Here is a 17,529-nt window from a genome sequence, read left to right as displayed (position 1 = left end):
ATTGGGCTAGTCACTCCTCCCCTGGACACCAGCAGACCGCCCCCAACCCGCCACCTCCAACCAAGCCCTTCTTCTGCTTTCTCGCAGTGCGAGAAGCAGAAACATAAAATGGTATCTATACCATTTTATTTTCTGCTTCTCGCACTGTGAGAAAGCAGTGGGGCGACACTCGTCCACCCACATGAAGGAGCCGCCCCTGCTTGTGCCTAGGGCATAGCAGTAATCGGTCGGCTCTTATCTTGTAGCAGCTAATCAAGAGGCAGTTTACTTACTGTACCGTTTAGATTGGTAGCTCTGCTTGCGGCCCTGCCACACATACATTTTCCAGAAAGGTGATTTGCAACACCCATCTGCTCTTTGGCTCTAGAGAGTCAGACATTTCCACCAACACTGGCAGGCTGGCCCCAGTAATTCATAGAGAAATGGTACAGCAGAGATTGTGTACAACCCATGTTTCAGTGCAAACAGTAATGGTCAACATATGTTCTGCTTGCTGAGATACCATAGAGCAATCTCACAGTGTGGGTTTAATGGGCTTAAGGGAAAACAGGTGCGGATCATTTAACAAGATGATTTCCCTAGAAAGCAAAAACTTGGAGTTCAGCAGAGCAAGAGTAGCTGTGGTAATTGCTGAAGGAATTACATGGGCCATGACCATAGGCACAGCTACTAACTATGGTCCACAAAATTCTCGGATGAAGGGTTCACCTTATTGGAATCCAAGGACCACCACTGAGTAATTACTGGAAATGGGGGACTCCAGCCTAAGCAAGTATGATTATTTGAACCTCAAAACAATATACAAAAATAAAGAAACAAGCATTCATCAAACAAATACAGTACGATTGAAATATTTTATTTGATTAAAAAACAAATATAAAGAAAATAAAAGTTTCTAATTTAATGGGAATGGTGGTTCTTTTATAAATTCAATTCAGGTCATTGTCCATACTACATTGTTTTATGTATTTACCCTGCTTCCACAAAATCAGTCTGAGGATACCAACTTAATTTTTAACCTCTTTACCTTAAGATTCCTTCACTCTTACAGAACGTTTTAAAGGTTTGAGTTTTACATTTTACTTCTTTATTTATATTGTCTTTATTAATCCGTTAAATGTATTTAATTTTCATAGTAGCCGTGGTGCCCCTGAGTTGGCTTCACAAACTCCTAGGGGTCCACGGACCACAGGTTAAGAATTGCTTTTCGACTACATTCCGAGCTGAATCTAGTGTTTTTTAAGATACTGATAAATTATTTAGAGCTGGAAGTGGACAATCGTGTCATTTCCTATTTGTAGAAACCTCTGTGTGTTAGTCACCATATTATTGTAAAGGGACCAAGTCCAATGACAGATGAGCTTTTAATGTGTAGAATTAATGATGAATCATTGAAATCAGGAAAGTGCACATTCCCAGTACAGACAAAATGGGATGATATGCTAAAACACAACTGAAGAACAACAATCTTGGTGTGCACGCAGACAATGACCCAAACGTGAGTGAACAGTGTGATACAACTGATTTTAAAGGATGACATTGAAAGAGCTGCAAGTGACTGAACGCAGCTCTGTCGATGCCACTTTTTTAAAACTGAGTTCTGTCTTTCAGTACCACATATGGAAAAGTACTTTTATTGATTGAAAAAATGTTTGAAGAGGGGCCACAGGACTAATTAACAATATGTACAACTTGGGTTGCGATGTGAGGCTCAAACTGCTGGGATTACCGTCGTCAGAGAAAGGACGGCAAAGAGGGAGTGTGATTTTGCCATGTGTGTGTAAATGTCTGGTGTCATATTTGGAAGGACTCACAGAATAACAATTAATTACCTGGAGTTGGATGATTTTGCACAAGATAATGCAAGATCTGCATGATGGGAGCTCCTGGTGTCTGCCCCTGATGATGAAGAGGACCCACTGGTGTGCAGCAGGAACAGCACAGAGGCCCACCTCACCCTCAGTAATATGGAAATAGCCCCAGTATCCCACATCATTTCCAATCTTAACTCCATGGATCACTCCTGGATTGGAGTTATGATTCACCAGGCAACTGGCTAGGCCTCCTTCCAGCTGATGGCAGTAGCAGCTGAAGGCAACACGCCTGAAGTAGAGTCGTTTGTGAGCAGTAGAGTTTGTCACCTTTCTAAAAGAACCTAGCATGCAGGTTTCCAAACAGCTTTCTTTTTACATTTTCCCCGTAGTCTTTATCTGTACGTACCAGCCCTGATGTTTTGGAAATTCTCATTCTCGAGCCCATCAGGTCCAAAGTTTTAGCCTGATCCTTAGACTGTATTATTTTAATATTATTATTATTTCATGTCATTATTATTTCATTGATAAAGTGCACACATCCTAACCAGGCGTCCTGGTGCTAAAACACAAAAGCATTCTAGGGTGAAAGAGAGGAGAGGTCAAAGTTTGTCTGCTGATTGTGCAAGGATCAGAGGAAAATGTTTTTAAATCCAAGATACTGATGCCCTCAATAATGGGAAAAATAATAAAAAATTATGTTACGAGTTTTAGCGTCACCTTCTCCCTCAATAACTGTGAGCAGGGCAATCGCATGAGGTTTCGTGGATAAAGATGCTGGCCTGGGCAACTTGTTGGGCTAGATATAAATATAGTGAGGATTGTGACAATAATCGAGTGGGAGTACTTGATTGATTGTGCCATTACTGGATGTGACAAGAGAAACTTGATTGGTACTTGAAAGCAAGTTGAAGAGATGAAGAAGAAAACTTCGGATCTCAGCCTCGCCCTCGACTTGTCAGCACCTGAGTGTGCCAATATTACAGGAGCCGAATAGCCAGCATGAAATCCAGGCATATTGTAGCAATACGCAGCCAAACCTGCTCCATCTAAAAACCTACTTGATAGAGTGATGGCTGTTTAGCCTGCTGATCCCTTTAAATGTACGTACACTGAAAACAGAAGACACACCAGAAGTGTGTAAAAACACATTATGTTTGCATGTCCTGGGCCCATAGAAGAAGACGACTGCTCAGCCCACTCGTCAATCCCTCACTTGGTTATGACCCCATCCCTTCAATTAAATTTAAAGTCACTATATGAGTTAAGTGTACATGGCCAAGTATCTCATAGTCTCTGTGGGCTCCTGTGTATTAAGAACACTGTTGTCATCCAGGACTGCTCAGCAGAACGTTTTATGTACAGGTCCAGCTCTTATCTATTTACGTCATGGAGTTGGGCAGTTTCCAATCTTATTAAAGATTCATATAAACAACCTCTTCTTCCCTGTGTCTTTAGTCTTGCTCTAGTTCGCCCTTGAAAAATCTCCAAGCCGTTCTCGGTATTAAACAAGAGTCAATGAAAGTTAGGTGTTTAGGAGACATCATCTTCTCTAGAGTAGGGTCCCGGCCTGCCAAGGCATGTTTTCTCAGGTTCCCACAATCTGCTTACATAGGGTGGGAACCTTCCAAAGGCCTTTGTCCAGCCCTCTCCCTGGGATTGGACCTGATTCCACCCGGGCACTCCCCTCCATGATTTCCCATCTTCTCTGTGGCTGGTCTGACTAGTTGGGTATTGATCACTTGCCACATTCTCCTACCAGGGTGATAGTAGCATTCCACAAGGCCAACAGCGATTTACTTGGTGTAGCCTTGTGCTTGCAGCCCAGGGCATTTTCCCTGGAAAGTAAGTTCCTCCCTTGTAAGGAATGCCCCAAAGTTGGGTTATTCACACCTGCCCGTTCTGTTCAACCCCCCACTGCTCCCACCTGCAGGAGCCGACCTGAACAGAGGAGTCAGTTCCCTGGCCCCATGTGTGGCAGACAGTAAAAAAGACCAGCACCAAATCTTCTAAACCCAGTGAGCCGACTCCCATGCCCACCTAAAACACACCTCTGCCCTAACTACGAGTGTCAGCCTATCCAGAATGGTTTTACAGCTCAATGGTAGAAGAGTAAGATCACCTCTGACCCTGTTCCAGAGCTCATTTCACACTGTGATGTCTAAAGAAAGTAAGTGGTGTAGGCAGAGAAGAGAAGCGGGCCAAGTTTCGAGTCCTGGTCAGTACCATACAGCATGAGAAGTGTCGATGAAAAGCCAAATCCGCATTGGAGGAGAGCCCTTCAAGGACAGTTACTGAAATTCCCAGGGAGGTAAGTACATAAATAATCAGAGGCGTTGTGTACAGCGATTTTTAGAAGTTGACAGAGCAATAAAAGTTCAGAAACGTGGATATGCTGTATGGATACCTGGATGGCAGTCCAGGGCTAGGTGGAGTTAGCTCAGAAGAGGCAATACTGAGTGGGGTGATATTTCATTGACTCATTTGTGGGGAGGGGGGCTTCTCGTCATAGTAGTACAATGTCCCACCACCTTTATCCCTGCTGCAATATTCATCTGAGGTCAGGGATGGGTAAGAGCTTAAAACATGTACCGTGGCTATCAGATAAAACACTAAATGATATTTTCTGACATACCAATTAATCCCTACATTCTTCTGTTTTTTCAGAGAACAGGCGAGCAAAACACATAGGGAAATAAATTGCAACCAATTATGGATATTCTAGCAACACATTCTGCTATCAAAACTCTATATAATATGAGAAAAAAACACGTTGTTAAACTTAAATTACTTTCCTTACCTTGTGTTATCTTAGTTTCACCCCTCCATAAAGTGGAATCCTGTTCGCTTGAACCTAGCGAATTTGATTAACCGCAGCCAAGGATTGCAGTCAATGGCCCGTGTAGGGATCCAGCTGGCATGGTTTATAGTAATGAGAAGGGCCGCCTTCAGGGTGGCTGGGCTGTTGTCTCGTTTGGTCCCCCCCATGCGCGTGCAGGCTGCCGCTCAGCGGTGCGACAGATCACAGCAGTTCAGCAGCAGATTGATGGTCCTCTCTGTGCCCCACAGCAGGCCCTATAATTGAAGAAAAAACAGTCTGGAAGACTGTATTATAATAGGCAATTTTATCAGATGAAAAGGCATCCAGAGCATGGCCAGGGTGCAAGCCTCAGGCAGGCTGCAAGCGTCATCATGGTGTTTCTGCTGCCTGCCGGGGGCCAAGGGAAGCATCGACCTGGGAAGAATGTGAGGAGAAAGCGAGCAGTGCTGCAGAAGAAGTGGATCATCACACTCCGCCATGGCCCTTCAGGGCTTAACGCTTCATACTCGCTAGACCGGTGTGAGACATGCTAGTCCCTCACCGTATCGCTGCAATGTGCGCCATGCTGGGAGGTGGCAACCTGTGAGTCGCCACTGGGGCGCACACTGATGAGTAAATAACAAGCCTGACGAACAGTAACCATGTTTGGTAGCCTGGCTTCCCCTTGGCAGAAGATGTGTTTGTTGTTATGAAGAGAGGTGACTATAGGTCAGTGGGAACAAGTGGAGATGTTTTTGACTTGTGTAGTGCAGGGGGTGCTACATGACGCGTGCGACACCCCAGGTCACCTCTGCAGTCGAAACTAGCTCAGAGTATGAAAAGTTTAGTTTTGTGGCAAGTGACCTTACTGACACGGCAGACGACTAGAAACCTTTCTGTCATTTGCCTTTTCGAAGTAAATGGGGTTGAGACCCTCCTTTCAACTGTCATTAATCGTGTTTTAATCGTGTTCTAATGCTCTGTGATATGGGGGTACAGAGCAAGTGTGGTTGTGATAAAATATATAGGAATTATGAAAATCTGGCACCTTCGAGTGACAGAAACATGTTTAGTACATTTCCTTTTGTAAGCCCCACATTGTTTTTTTTTTTTTTTGTATAAAAGAGGGCCCCAGTAGAAGTGCTGGGCGTTATAACATTTTTGTAGCACTAAAGTGAAAGGCGTGCTTTGGGATGGCTAACTAAGCCCGAGAGCAGAACATAACGTACACTGAGTGAGCACCTATTACAGCATTACGTTTTAATAATCAAAGGTTTACATACACTTTTGATTCCAGTTCTACTATGTATATATGATACGTGAGCACAATCCTATTATGGTGACTTTGTGAAATTCCTCCCAATGTTTGTACGTTCATTTGCATCACAACAAGCCTACTATAACTAGTTCTGGCGACCCATTTTAGACGAACCGGTTAACTCTAATTTTTAATTATGAATGGCTTTTACCTCGTGAAAGCCCCTAGCGATTTGTTTTCCCTGACTTCAATACAGTGCACTGTTTTGTGCGTTCATTTTCAGGATGAAACCATCAACTATTTGGCTTTGTCCTCAGGATATCTGAAATTCTTTGTCTTCTTTTCTCCCCCCCCCCCCCCACAGAGTCTTCATAATTTCCCCGCTCACTTACCTATCTCATTTTTTTACCTCCACCCTTTATTCTCATCCCTACTTTGCACCCCTTCTTTTTCCTTCTCTTCGTATTTGTTCTTTTCGGGAAGTGTGTGAAGGGGGCTCCCTCGTCTTCCTTCTCTGTCAGTCGTTCCGCGCCACACATCTCCTTTATTGTTGTTTTTCTTAGCGAAGTGCAGGTGCAGTCCATTTTCGGTTCCAAACCCATTCTGTTTTCCTCATTTTGCCCACTTTTTCTGTATTTCCTCCTTACCTTTTTTACCTGATTGCTCCTGACTCCTCTTCTATATATGTAACCTTTGCCACAGTCACATAGAAAGACTAATGCAGCCATGAGAGAATGTTTGACAATTTCAATTTTTTATGTAACAACTTAGTTTCACATGCTATTCACGTTTGTTGCACTTTGTAAGAAGTCGCATGGCTGGAATTCTCCATTTAGATTTTGCCTTCAACTGAGTTGCACCGCTGCAAGTAGATTTTTGATTATATCTTAGACAAGACATAAACAATGTTAGGAAAGAGAACACCAGCAAATCCTTTGGTAAGACCAGTATATGGACACTGTTATGCTACTTGTGCCCCAAATTATTTTCTGTGATACATAATCCACAACATTTTATGATATGGCTTTGTGGATTTAGTTCAGTGTAATTATTAGATCAGTTAAGTGAAAAGTATCCACTGGACAAGGTAAAGATTAGAACCTATTACAATGTAAGGTGCTCCTAGAGGCAAATCACTGTAGGAAGTAAGGAATATGAAGCCAATAAGTCAATGGGAGGTTTGTACAAGAAAAAACTAGCCCCTCCCCCCCCCTTTGTCTAGTTAGTTTGGTCTATTTCAAGTAGATCCGTGATTTCTGACTTTAGTGTCTATTGGTTTGCACTGATCCGAAGTTCCAAATTCCCTATAGATGTGTCAATATGGTGAATACATATTGAATCTTCATGGGGTTCTGCGCCCCTTTCCATGTGTTACAGGACACGGTGGACTTTTGTTCACAGCTGTCACCGGGCACATTTTAACCTCCGTGCTGTGCTGTTGGAGGTCCAGATGCAGGAAAAAGTGCATCGAATCTCCTAGGATCCTCTTTCCTCTGGTCGAGAGGGTGGAAATATTTTACCTGCTAAGTCATTCTCATAGGGCCTTTTAGTAGAACTTTTTTACACCATGTGCCAAGTGGCTTCAATGACTGATCAGAAAATTGAAAGGGGCATAATTAAACATCAACCAATTGACAACTCGATTTCAGAACTTCATCATTTCGCCCCTAGAGTATTTCTTTCAGTGGCAAATTGAGAAGTGAAACAGCAGGTGACCAGTAATCCTGAACGGCACCATTGTGCAACCTAACGCAGGTGGCAGAAGGGAACTTGTCATGCATCTTGCTAAGTAGAAAATAAGATTTTTAATGACAAAAGTTTTGATTACTTCAAACAAACGTTTTTATTTCAAAATAAACACTAAACCTTCCAAGTGTGGAGAGCCATTTCTGCCAATGTGGAGTGACCAAGAAAATTATTTCAAGCCCAGCTGGGGAAGTTTCGTCTTTGATGGTCATCCCCTCCACCAGCGTCATTCTGCTCTTGTAGAACAACTGAGTGTGGGCAACTGATGCATCGACCAGGAGACATTACATCTTTTCTTACTCTCTGTTGGCACCTGTTCCCATACAAATCCTTCTCTGCATATTCAAGCAGGAGCTCTCACCAGTCTGGACCTGCACACATTTACTCTTCTTTTAACTCCACCTGTGACATTTCCAACTTGAGAGAAGTTTGCTATGTGAACATGTCTAAATGCTGTTGGTAACTTTTGTCAGTATATTCCGTCTATACCTCATGTTACTTGGTCGGCTGAGTTGAGCTCCCGAGCCGGGCCCTGCTAGCAGCTTTCATATACCTTAATCAACATAATCAGCTTTCAAGTGCGTGTTTTATAAACTTATATTCTAATATCATAATCTCCCTTGTTATTTTAGATGGGGTAGTATTGGCTATTTATAGAGACTGCCTCTATTTCTGTTCCACCTGTGCCAGGTTATCCTGAGAGCTGCTGCTGGTTAAAAAAAATCACGGTAGTAACTTGGTGGCTTGAGAGACTTAACTAGTCTTTTCTATATGGCCGCCTGACCCTTCCCTTTGCCACCTACCACTGTTCAGTTAACTGGTAGCACCTGCCCCATCCTATTAGCTCTAGATGGCTGCTACACCTTACCCTATCACTTTAGCCCCTGATATCTCCTCACCACTTGCTGTTGCCCTTACACCCTATTTTCACCTCCTTGCAGTTCTACCTGCCCCAGGCTGCACTCTCTTCGTGCCTTTACGTCCCATCTTCCCTCACAAGCCAAATGTGGGGCCAAGCGTGGGACCCAAACATGTGAGTTCACGGCACCAACTTATCAAGCCCACTGCAGCTCGGCCACACCCATGCAAAGGAAGCATACAACCGCCTCACATAAGCATCACAGGAGAAGGCCTAGAGGCACAGGACCATACAGCCAAAGCAGAGACTTCAGGACTTACAGAGCAGAAGGCAAGAACCCAAGGTGACAGTGAGTCCACAGGTCATCCTGCTGGGGATGGAAAGTGACCGGGCAAAGCAGGGAGCTGAACTGGAAGCCATTCTTTTCCTACTGTGAACAAACAGGGTGACTGTGCCGGATATCCAGCACAACGGCCACAACAACAAGTGTGTGTTTACAACTTATTAACTCCAAGGCACTTTACAGGCCCCACACACCTGCTGCCAGGGACTACCGGCAAATCAAGGAAGCACCGACATCACCAGCCAGAGGGGACCACATAGGCCAACAAGGCACCCGTTAAAGAAAGAGCCTGCTGAAACACGAATAACTGGATGATAGGAAGATGGCAGTTGGCAAATAGACATGGCAGCCTGCCTCACAAGATGCTAAACTAGATACCATGGTAGTCATCCAAACATGTTGGGGACCGTTGCCACAAAGGCTCCCCATTTCAAGAGCCAGATGTGGCGTGCAATACCAATCAAGACGTAGTGGAGCCAAAGTAACTTGTTGTAGCTCCTGGTATGCTACAAGTAGGCTGACCTGGACCTGTCCCAGTGCACTTAGGGGCTTGGTGTAGCACCAACACATCATCGTGCTACCCCTGGGACCATGGAAAATTTGCCAAGTGTGAAAGGAACGTGGAAGCTCATCTTGCGAGTCGCAATACGAATTGAAGGAACCAAGAACCTGGCTCCTTAGATCCATTTAATTCTAGCTTCCAGCATTTTATGCTTTGCACTGAGAATATAAAACCTTAGCGCCGGGACACCTCGGCTGACAGAAATATGCGCCCTATAATACACTTTATTATTATTATCAAGGTAATAGTGCACATGTGTGAATTGAGGCCAGTGTCCCCTCAAAGATCAAGGAAGCTGGAGGCAGCAGCAGTCTGCAGGCATGTGGCAGCTGGTGGTGGTTTGGTCCTCAGTGGCACCTACTATGCCCTGGCCCAGCTAAAGCTCCTTAGCGGGGAGAGCGGGGTCTCTGTGCAGGGCATAAATACAGCAGTTGATGTATGGGGAACACACACAAAACAAGACGCAATAAAAACATTATATGAATGCAGAGTTAAAAAGAAACACCTCAGGCAGCGGGTCATCGTTTCTGGATGGAGACCTACTAAATGGGAGGGCTTCGGGGGAGGGTAACTGGCATGGGGCCACAGTATAGAAAAGGAAGATGTGCTGTCTACTGTTTTGTGTCTCAAAGTTAGATCTCAGGTCACAGTCTTCGGATTGTGGAGAGGAAGACTAGACCTCAGATAATTTCAGCAATTAAAAACCATTATAAATACGTTTAAAAAAAATAGAAAAAAGCGTTAGTTCAAAAGACAAATATATTTGCAACTAAAACTTGAAAAATACTTACATGGTTTTCTGTGCAACTATAAACCCCCCAAAATGATCATCATTGCGCCCTCTGCACAAGGACATATACGTATTTTGAATTGGATATGTGGCAAAAATGCAAACATATCTCTATCTTCTCCATACTCTTAGGTAAAATGGGAAGAATCCATCAAACATTCACACTAAAGCTTTCTGGGCATGCTGCAGGAAATTTTCAAGTTATTCCCTAGATTTTCTGACTGGCTTCCTTCTTACACATGTTGACAGGGCCTTGTGCCTGCTGCTTCACTAACTGATTGTTGGAAGAGGGTGCCAGTACATTGTTTTCCTTTCTCAGTGTCTCTTCAGACACACTCAGCTGCTACTGTTCTCTTTGTTTTGGTAAGATCCATTTTATTTGGCAGGTTTTCCAAAGATTGTTAATGGTAGCTCTTCAGCAGTGAGGTGCTCTCATTTGCATTTGAAAAGCTATCTGTGCGATGTCTTGGACTGTGCTTTTTAACCCTTTATTACCTACAAGAAAGAAAGTCAGCATCTACATTTTATTTTGCGTTTCGCAAGTCTGCCAGGGGGCCCTGTGACCTAGGATACCATCAGCCATTCCTGGCTTTTAACCCAACAGCATGATGCATTGTGAAGCTTGCAGTTTTGTTCCAATTCTGTCACAAGGTGCAGACAGATTTGCTCTTATACATGAGATTTACCCCCTGGTCAGCTATGGTTTCACAGTTTATGAAGACATCTAGACTGTTCAAAACAATGTTTAAACTACGTAAATTCACTCTTGCTCACTGTGCCACTGGATTCAAGCTAGCATGGCTGATGAAGGGTGACATACCCCGAAACCGGTCCCAGGATGCTTGTTTCTGGTCCAGGGAGGACCTGGCTTGGCAGTTCGGTCTGGACTGTTCCCATGAGGCACAGAGTCAAGACTGATTTGCATTTGGCTGGGTCCAAACCGGGATGGCGTAGTGGGCAAAAGAACAATGGATTTAACCCAGATCTCTTGACTGGGGAGAAGGTTTGAATCATTCAGCATTCTGTCCTTCTTTTGTTGCAGTTACATTACCACCCTCGGGACATTCCAGCCGCCACTGGTTCCAGGTCTAGAACTCCGAAGCATCTGACAGGACTACTGTTCACTGATTGAACAGTGTCCTAATTATGGGCTCAATAGTTTGGGTGAGGTTATGCTCCAGGCAGGCACGCAGGTGCCAGCCTCTTCGGAAAAGTTTTGTGTGCGTGCAGACTTGGCACAGTGCAATCCCAGCCTCGGCGCTGCTCCTGTTCAAAACGTTGAGGGCTGCCACTGCACAGCAGACGATGCTAGGTTGGAACTTGATGAAGGGTACAGCCACCAAGGCCCACTGGTCTAGTGGCCGCACAGCTTCTTCTGAATACTCGTCTATTCTTAGCATATAGTTGGTTGACGTGGGTACTTCGGTTACATGAGGAGGACATCATTTAAAAGCAAATAGTAATAGAACATCATAGACTGTATGGCAAATAGATGCTCATGTCCTTACACTAGTTATGCTGGCGGGGAGTAGGAAGCGCAGCTGTGTAAATGGAGTACGTCGCGTTGTTCTCGGTAACGCTTGTGCGTTGGGATCACAGTGGGCCCGCCTCCGCAGACTGTGCCCCCGCAGACTGTGCCCCCGCCACTGAAGTCATCACCAGAGCCGCAGTCGGCTTCTTACACCCCATAGGCCGCCAGGACATCTCAGGCAGTCGCGTTACCTCAAAGAAACATTGCTTTGTTATATCGCCATACCGAGACGTTTGTCCCCAATGACATTCCGTCGTAGTGCCAGCCTCCTGTGTGCTTTGTGTCAGGAATTCAAATGGGTGTGCAGCAGCAGCTCAGCTTAGGCAGAGAATAAACCCACCTCTGCTTCAAAGCGCTGCTTCATCATCTCTGTTCAAAGCCGTAAACAGGAGGCTAATAGATGCGAGCGCAGAGGCCTTGTGTGGGCAGAGATGCGCATTTGGCGCAGGGCCTGTGCTAACAAAGATGCAACTACCGATCTTTGTGAATATTCTTAAGTGGTTTGTTTCTTTGTTTGGCCTAGATTCAGACTCCGGCGGCCTGGACGGCGGGGAGGAATTGTCTGCGTGGAAATACAATGAGCAGCTCTTTCCCTGTGACGTGTGCGGCAAGGTGTTTGGCCGACAGCAGACCCTCTCCAGACATCTTTCCCTGCACACAGGTACAGTTAAATGAAACAATTGCATCTTTTCCTTGTGCAATAGGATATTGTTCAGTTTCTGAAGAAGAAAATACAAGAAGTGGACTATATGGCAAGTGTGTGAGTCAAGCCCTGAATTAGTTCTCTTTTGTATTAACCCCATAGACAGATTAATGTACATGAGGAGACATATTTGCCATCCACACTTATTGACTATTGTACCCCTGACCATCACCAATGCCTGTATAAGTACATCATGTATGTATATACATATATATATTTTTGCACACACACACACTGTTTTTTGTATACCAGACGTTACCACAGTTTTGCCATTTTGTTGTTACATAAGTGAAAGATGTTAATTATTAGCCAATATAATTTCACTCAGTGAAGCGTGACACAGTTAGAAGGCTGCGTTTTCCCTTCCTGGTTTCAAGTTCGTGTCAGCAGCTAGGGCCTAACTCAAAACGCCATCTTGTGGTTGCCCACTATGGGCATTTACAGAAGACACTGAACATGATAATCAAAGCTCCATCCTAGGCCACTTTAAAAGCTCAGATCAGGTACTCTTACATATTCTACATGCTCTGTTGCAATAAAACATTCTAAATAAAGCAGAGGAACAGCGTCTAATAAATTCACCAGGATTCTGGCAGGATACACCAATACCCAACCCTGCAGCCTCACTGAGGAAGGTCTCACAAACTGTAGTCGGTCTCCTCAGAAAAATGACCAGATTAAGGCGTGAAAACAGTGGCGGCCGCCGGCCAGATGACTTGTTCGCAGGGGGGTGGGGGTGGTCGACAGACACAACTTGCTCACCTCCGTCGCCCACAAAAAAAGTGCTACCCGGGTCGGACCACACCCCCTAGCTACACCACTGTCTGAAAAAAGGCTGCCCACGTATTACAGAGATAGCGGAGGCCACAGAGCATGTGAGCACCGTAGTCTATCTTACTAAATTCGACACCACCACCCTATGAAAATGAGGATAACACCCCAGCTATAGCACTGCTCTACAAACAGGTATGTTAAATCAGTGCTGCATGACATGTGCCATATTTCTGCTCACTTCCTCAATAAAAATGATACACATACTGGTATCATCTAGTTCACCACAGCATTATTAGACCATGAGTTAGGACGTGATGCACTAACATAGATCACACAACAACTACACATTTCTCTAGTAGAACATGTATCTCTTCTTGTAATTGCTTCGGACAGTTAAGAGTGTCACAGTGTCACACTGTTGTCAGTTGCACAATATACAAGTACCAGATAACATAACGCAAGGGGCGATATTGCTCAGAGTAAGTAAATTCTTCAAAATAGATGGGTTTATTGTGTTCCAAAACTTGGCTAATCTGATTATAGTGTAAAATATTTACTAAAATCCGGTGTACATCAGCACGAAAAAACTCACGAAAGGGGTAAAGCCCATTTCACCAGTATGTCTTTAGCCTACATTGATCTATGTGAACACTACGGGTAGTAGTGGGCTACCCCTACAAGGGAGTGTAGAATACAAACACGCCTAAAAACTAATATTGTTTTCAAATCTGTATATTTTCATTTTCTGGATAATAAGTCTTTAGAATATCTCTCTCTGTATCTATTTGAGCATTGTAGACTGATATGGATAAATATTAGGTCAAGCTTTTAGCAAAGAGTTCATAAAACAAACTCATCCCCCTAAAAGAAGCTGACAATTAACATTATATATTGTAGGGGAGTGGCTATCAAAAGGGGCTACTGATGAGAAGGTTGTCTGCTCTCCTACTCTTTAGTCCGGTTTGTATTACCTCCCAGTTTACGGCTTAGCCTACCTCCCAGCTTCCAGAAAGCTCTTTACCTCTTCAACCTTCATCCCTTATTTCTCAATTTTTACCACTACGATACATTAGGGCTCTGGTCCCTCAGCAGAGAACTGCATAGAAGGGAACGGGGTCGCACCACTTTGGTGGGCTGACATAGCCATTCTCGTATCATCAGCTTCAATTCATGTTGTGTTCACCCTCTTGAAAACACCTAGATGATGTTCCTTTGCGCCAAAGACTCCCCGTGAACCAATGCATGCATTCTTTTGCAATAGGCCCAGTGAAAAAGTACCAAGGCCTGGAAAGGTTCTACTTTGTGTCCAAAGATGAGAAAGGCACAGTGACGAAGGCCAATTGAATAGCTCCTTGTCGTAAACTTTGTGAAATAGAAATACGCACATCTTGAAGCCTCAAGAGTCACAGGGTGTTTTTTAGGTCTCACCTGACCCAGCGCATGCGCTGGTCTGGCGAGACTTTTTGTGAGGGCTCAAAAAAGTGCTACCATGGCCAGCCTAGAGCTACAGTGCATGTGTGCGGGCGCGCGCGCTGCGCTTGATCGCGATCACTTTCGCGGCTGCACGGCCGCTTTGATGTTCTCCGTGGGCCAATTCTTTTTTTTTTTTCTGTTTATTACTTCTATGTAGCAATGGTGGCACCCGTGCTTTAGCTTAAACATCTTAGGCTAAAGTCAGGTGCTGAGATTGCTTGAAAGTAAAGAAATAGACAATTCTTTACTTTTGAAGTAATCTCGTCACCCGACTTTCGCTTAAGATGTTTAAGCTAAAGCACGGGTGCCGCCATTACTACAGAGCTGTAATAAACAGAAACAAGCATTGGCATAGCCAATAGGTCTCGCTTTTGGGACCTTATAAGTATTTAGTTATGCAACTATGCCAATGCTTGTTCTTCTCTGTTTCTGTACCTAAACGGCGCAGATTGAACTGGAGATGATATCCCCAGGACAGTTTCATGAGGGGAGTGAAATAAAAGTTAAGCAGTTAAGAGTTCAGGGATACATGTTAAAGTACACAATGGGAAAGATCTGAGCTTTGAAGACCTCCATAGGCCGTTTCGGAAGATTTTAGGATGAATGCTAATTAACAGTAATATGTTTAATAGAAATCTTCAGTGTTGTAGGCAGCCACTCAAATTGTTAATATTATAAGGGTGGTCATCTGGTTGGACCCTGGGCTCCCAGCAGTCGCTCACTGATGCCCATCAAAGTGATCATTGTTCATGTCTTGTTCTGAACACTGGGCAACAGCCAAGTTAGGTTGATTTTCTCCCTTGTTGTATTATCAATAGTGGGTGATCCAAACAATGTTGCTTCAGACAGGAGATTTGAGATGTGTAGAATGTTTACCAGGTCATTCATAGCTGTTTTGGGATTCGAGAGCGATTGGGTGTGTAAGGCTTATTTTAGGCAAAGTAGCATCTTACCATGAAGAGAAATGAGATACCGATATCCGTCCATCCCAAATTGACTATGAATATTGGTTCATTTAATTTCAAATCCCAGTAGAAACATAATTATCTAGTTTCCAACTTTACGGACAGAATTCTGAATTTTTAATATTAAATCACAATATTCCCTCTTCTGAAAACCCCCATCACAGCTCCGTTTTGATACTTAATGACTTATTCACATTAATTAATTTTAAAAAAGAAGTATGGACTAGCAGACGGTCAACAAGCTCCGAATGTTAGTGCCACATCTATATGTGAAACTTCTGATCAGGACATACATTACGCGTTGGTTGATTGAGTTATTCCAGAACTGTGAGATTCTGTGCTCCAGAGAGTAAATGATTGTAGAGACATCATTATTTTTAGTGGTGAAGGGGATAAAACCCAAGTGAATGCTATCACTGACTCTGAACTCTGATTATTTTAACACTGACATTTTTTTGTTTACAGTTTGGTGCTTCGTGATTTAGTGGACGTCACTTAAAATGTTAAGTTTTACCAAGTGGCAGTGCCACACTTTAATCTAAACAGCTGTACACTTTCTGACAACGATAGCAGTTCAGTTGTGATGAGTGAGGCTGATTGTAAGGCAAAGACACAGAGACAATTTAAGTATAATAATTGTAATAAACAACTGAAAGATCATCAGCAAACGATTGTGTGGTATATTGAAGGAGAAAGGAATTAGTTAATCAACCTGAATATCCGTTTATGTTTACAACCAAAGCCACAACTGCAGCCCGATATTGTCTACCCAAAATAATAAGTGTTCAGTTGACCCACTGCCGTGCTTCATCCTTTCCAGTCTGTGTTCCCGCTCAGCCTGTCTCTCCACATATGTTGATTCATTTAAAACAACAAAAAGTAATCGGTAAACTGCTTGCAGTAGCCTTAGTCAGTAGTAATCACTTAGGTAAGTAACCCGGTATTTGTAAGTGCGACCTAATCACCCGAAAGGGTCTCAAGGCGCTGGGGGCCGTGGGGGAGATTAAGTGAGTTATTGTCCAAAGTCACATGATGCTGAGCTGATCTGCCTCCAGTGCTGGGAATCATCCCATGAGCCCCACGCTCCGGATTCAGCCGCCCTGGCTGCTGCACCACACCTCTCTCTCTCAGGCCATATTCCACTGCATCACGTTTCTGCCACTGCAGCACTAACCCAGCGCGGCGTTCGACACTGTAGCACATTCCATCTTGCTGCAGTGTCTGAACAAAGGTGGAGTGAGAGGGGCAGCGCTGAAGTGGATTTATTCATTTCTTACAGGCTGAGGCTTCCAAGTGAGGCAAGGTGATCATTACTCTGACCGAATTGCTTTGGACCAGGGGGTGCCACAGGGCTCGTCCCTGAGTCCAACACTTTTTAACCTCTATGTTGCCCCGATTGCCACCCTAGTAGAGAGTCACGGCCTTCAAATGGTGTCTTATGCCGACGACACGCAGTTGGTGATCTCCCTGTCGCGCGCACCCGATCTTTCGGCGGACATCTTCAGAGCTTGCATGCAAGATCTAGCTGCCTGGATGTCCGCCAATTGCCTGAAGCTTAATGGAGGCAAGACCGAGGTGCTGGTTGTGGGGGGAGACCGATCTGCGTGGACGTCGGCATGGTGGCCAACATGCCTAGGTCCAACACCTATCCCGTGCCAGAAAGCAAAGAACCTGGGCATCTGGTTCGATTCTGACCTGACCTTTGGCCCCCAGATTAATGGGGTGGTCGGTTCATGCTTCGAGACCCTTAAAAGTCTTAGGAAGACACTGAAGTTTTTACCTGTAAGTGCTCGTCAAACCCTGGTGCATGCACTAGTCACATCAAAGATGGACTATGGCAATCTTCTCTATTTAGGGACTTTGGAGAAGAACTTGAGCCGCCTACAGGTCTTACAGAACGCCGCTGCCCGACTA

At 44.3% G+C, this 17,529-nt stretch overlaps 1 protein-coding gene across 2 annotated transcripts in view; it reads left to right on the top strand.

Moving 5' to 3' along the window:
- The window catches only part of ZNF827 (zinc finger protein 827), a 581,455-nt gene that overhangs the window by 508,742 nt on the left and 55,184 nt on the right, over positions 1–17,529 (top strand). For both annotated transcript variants that reach the window (XM_085641623.1, XM_085641624.1), the window contains exon 9: positions 12,224–12,361. In XM_085641623.1, the coding sequence (XP_085497749.1) occupies positions 12,224–12,361 (138 nt within the window). The remainder of the gene's footprint in view (positions 1–12,223; positions 12,362–17,529) is intronic.

This window comes from Triturus cristatus, chromosome 2_2 (genome assembly GCF_964204655.1).
Source record: "Triturus cristatus chromosome 2_2, aTriCri1.1, whole genome shotgun sequence".
Classification (NCBI taxonomy): domain Eukaryota; kingdom Metazoa; phylum Chordata; class Amphibia; order Caudata; family Salamandridae; genus Triturus; species Triturus cristatus.
The sequence above is the reverse complement of the archived record's forward strand: the minus strand, read 5'-3'. Positions and strand labels throughout refer to the sequence as shown.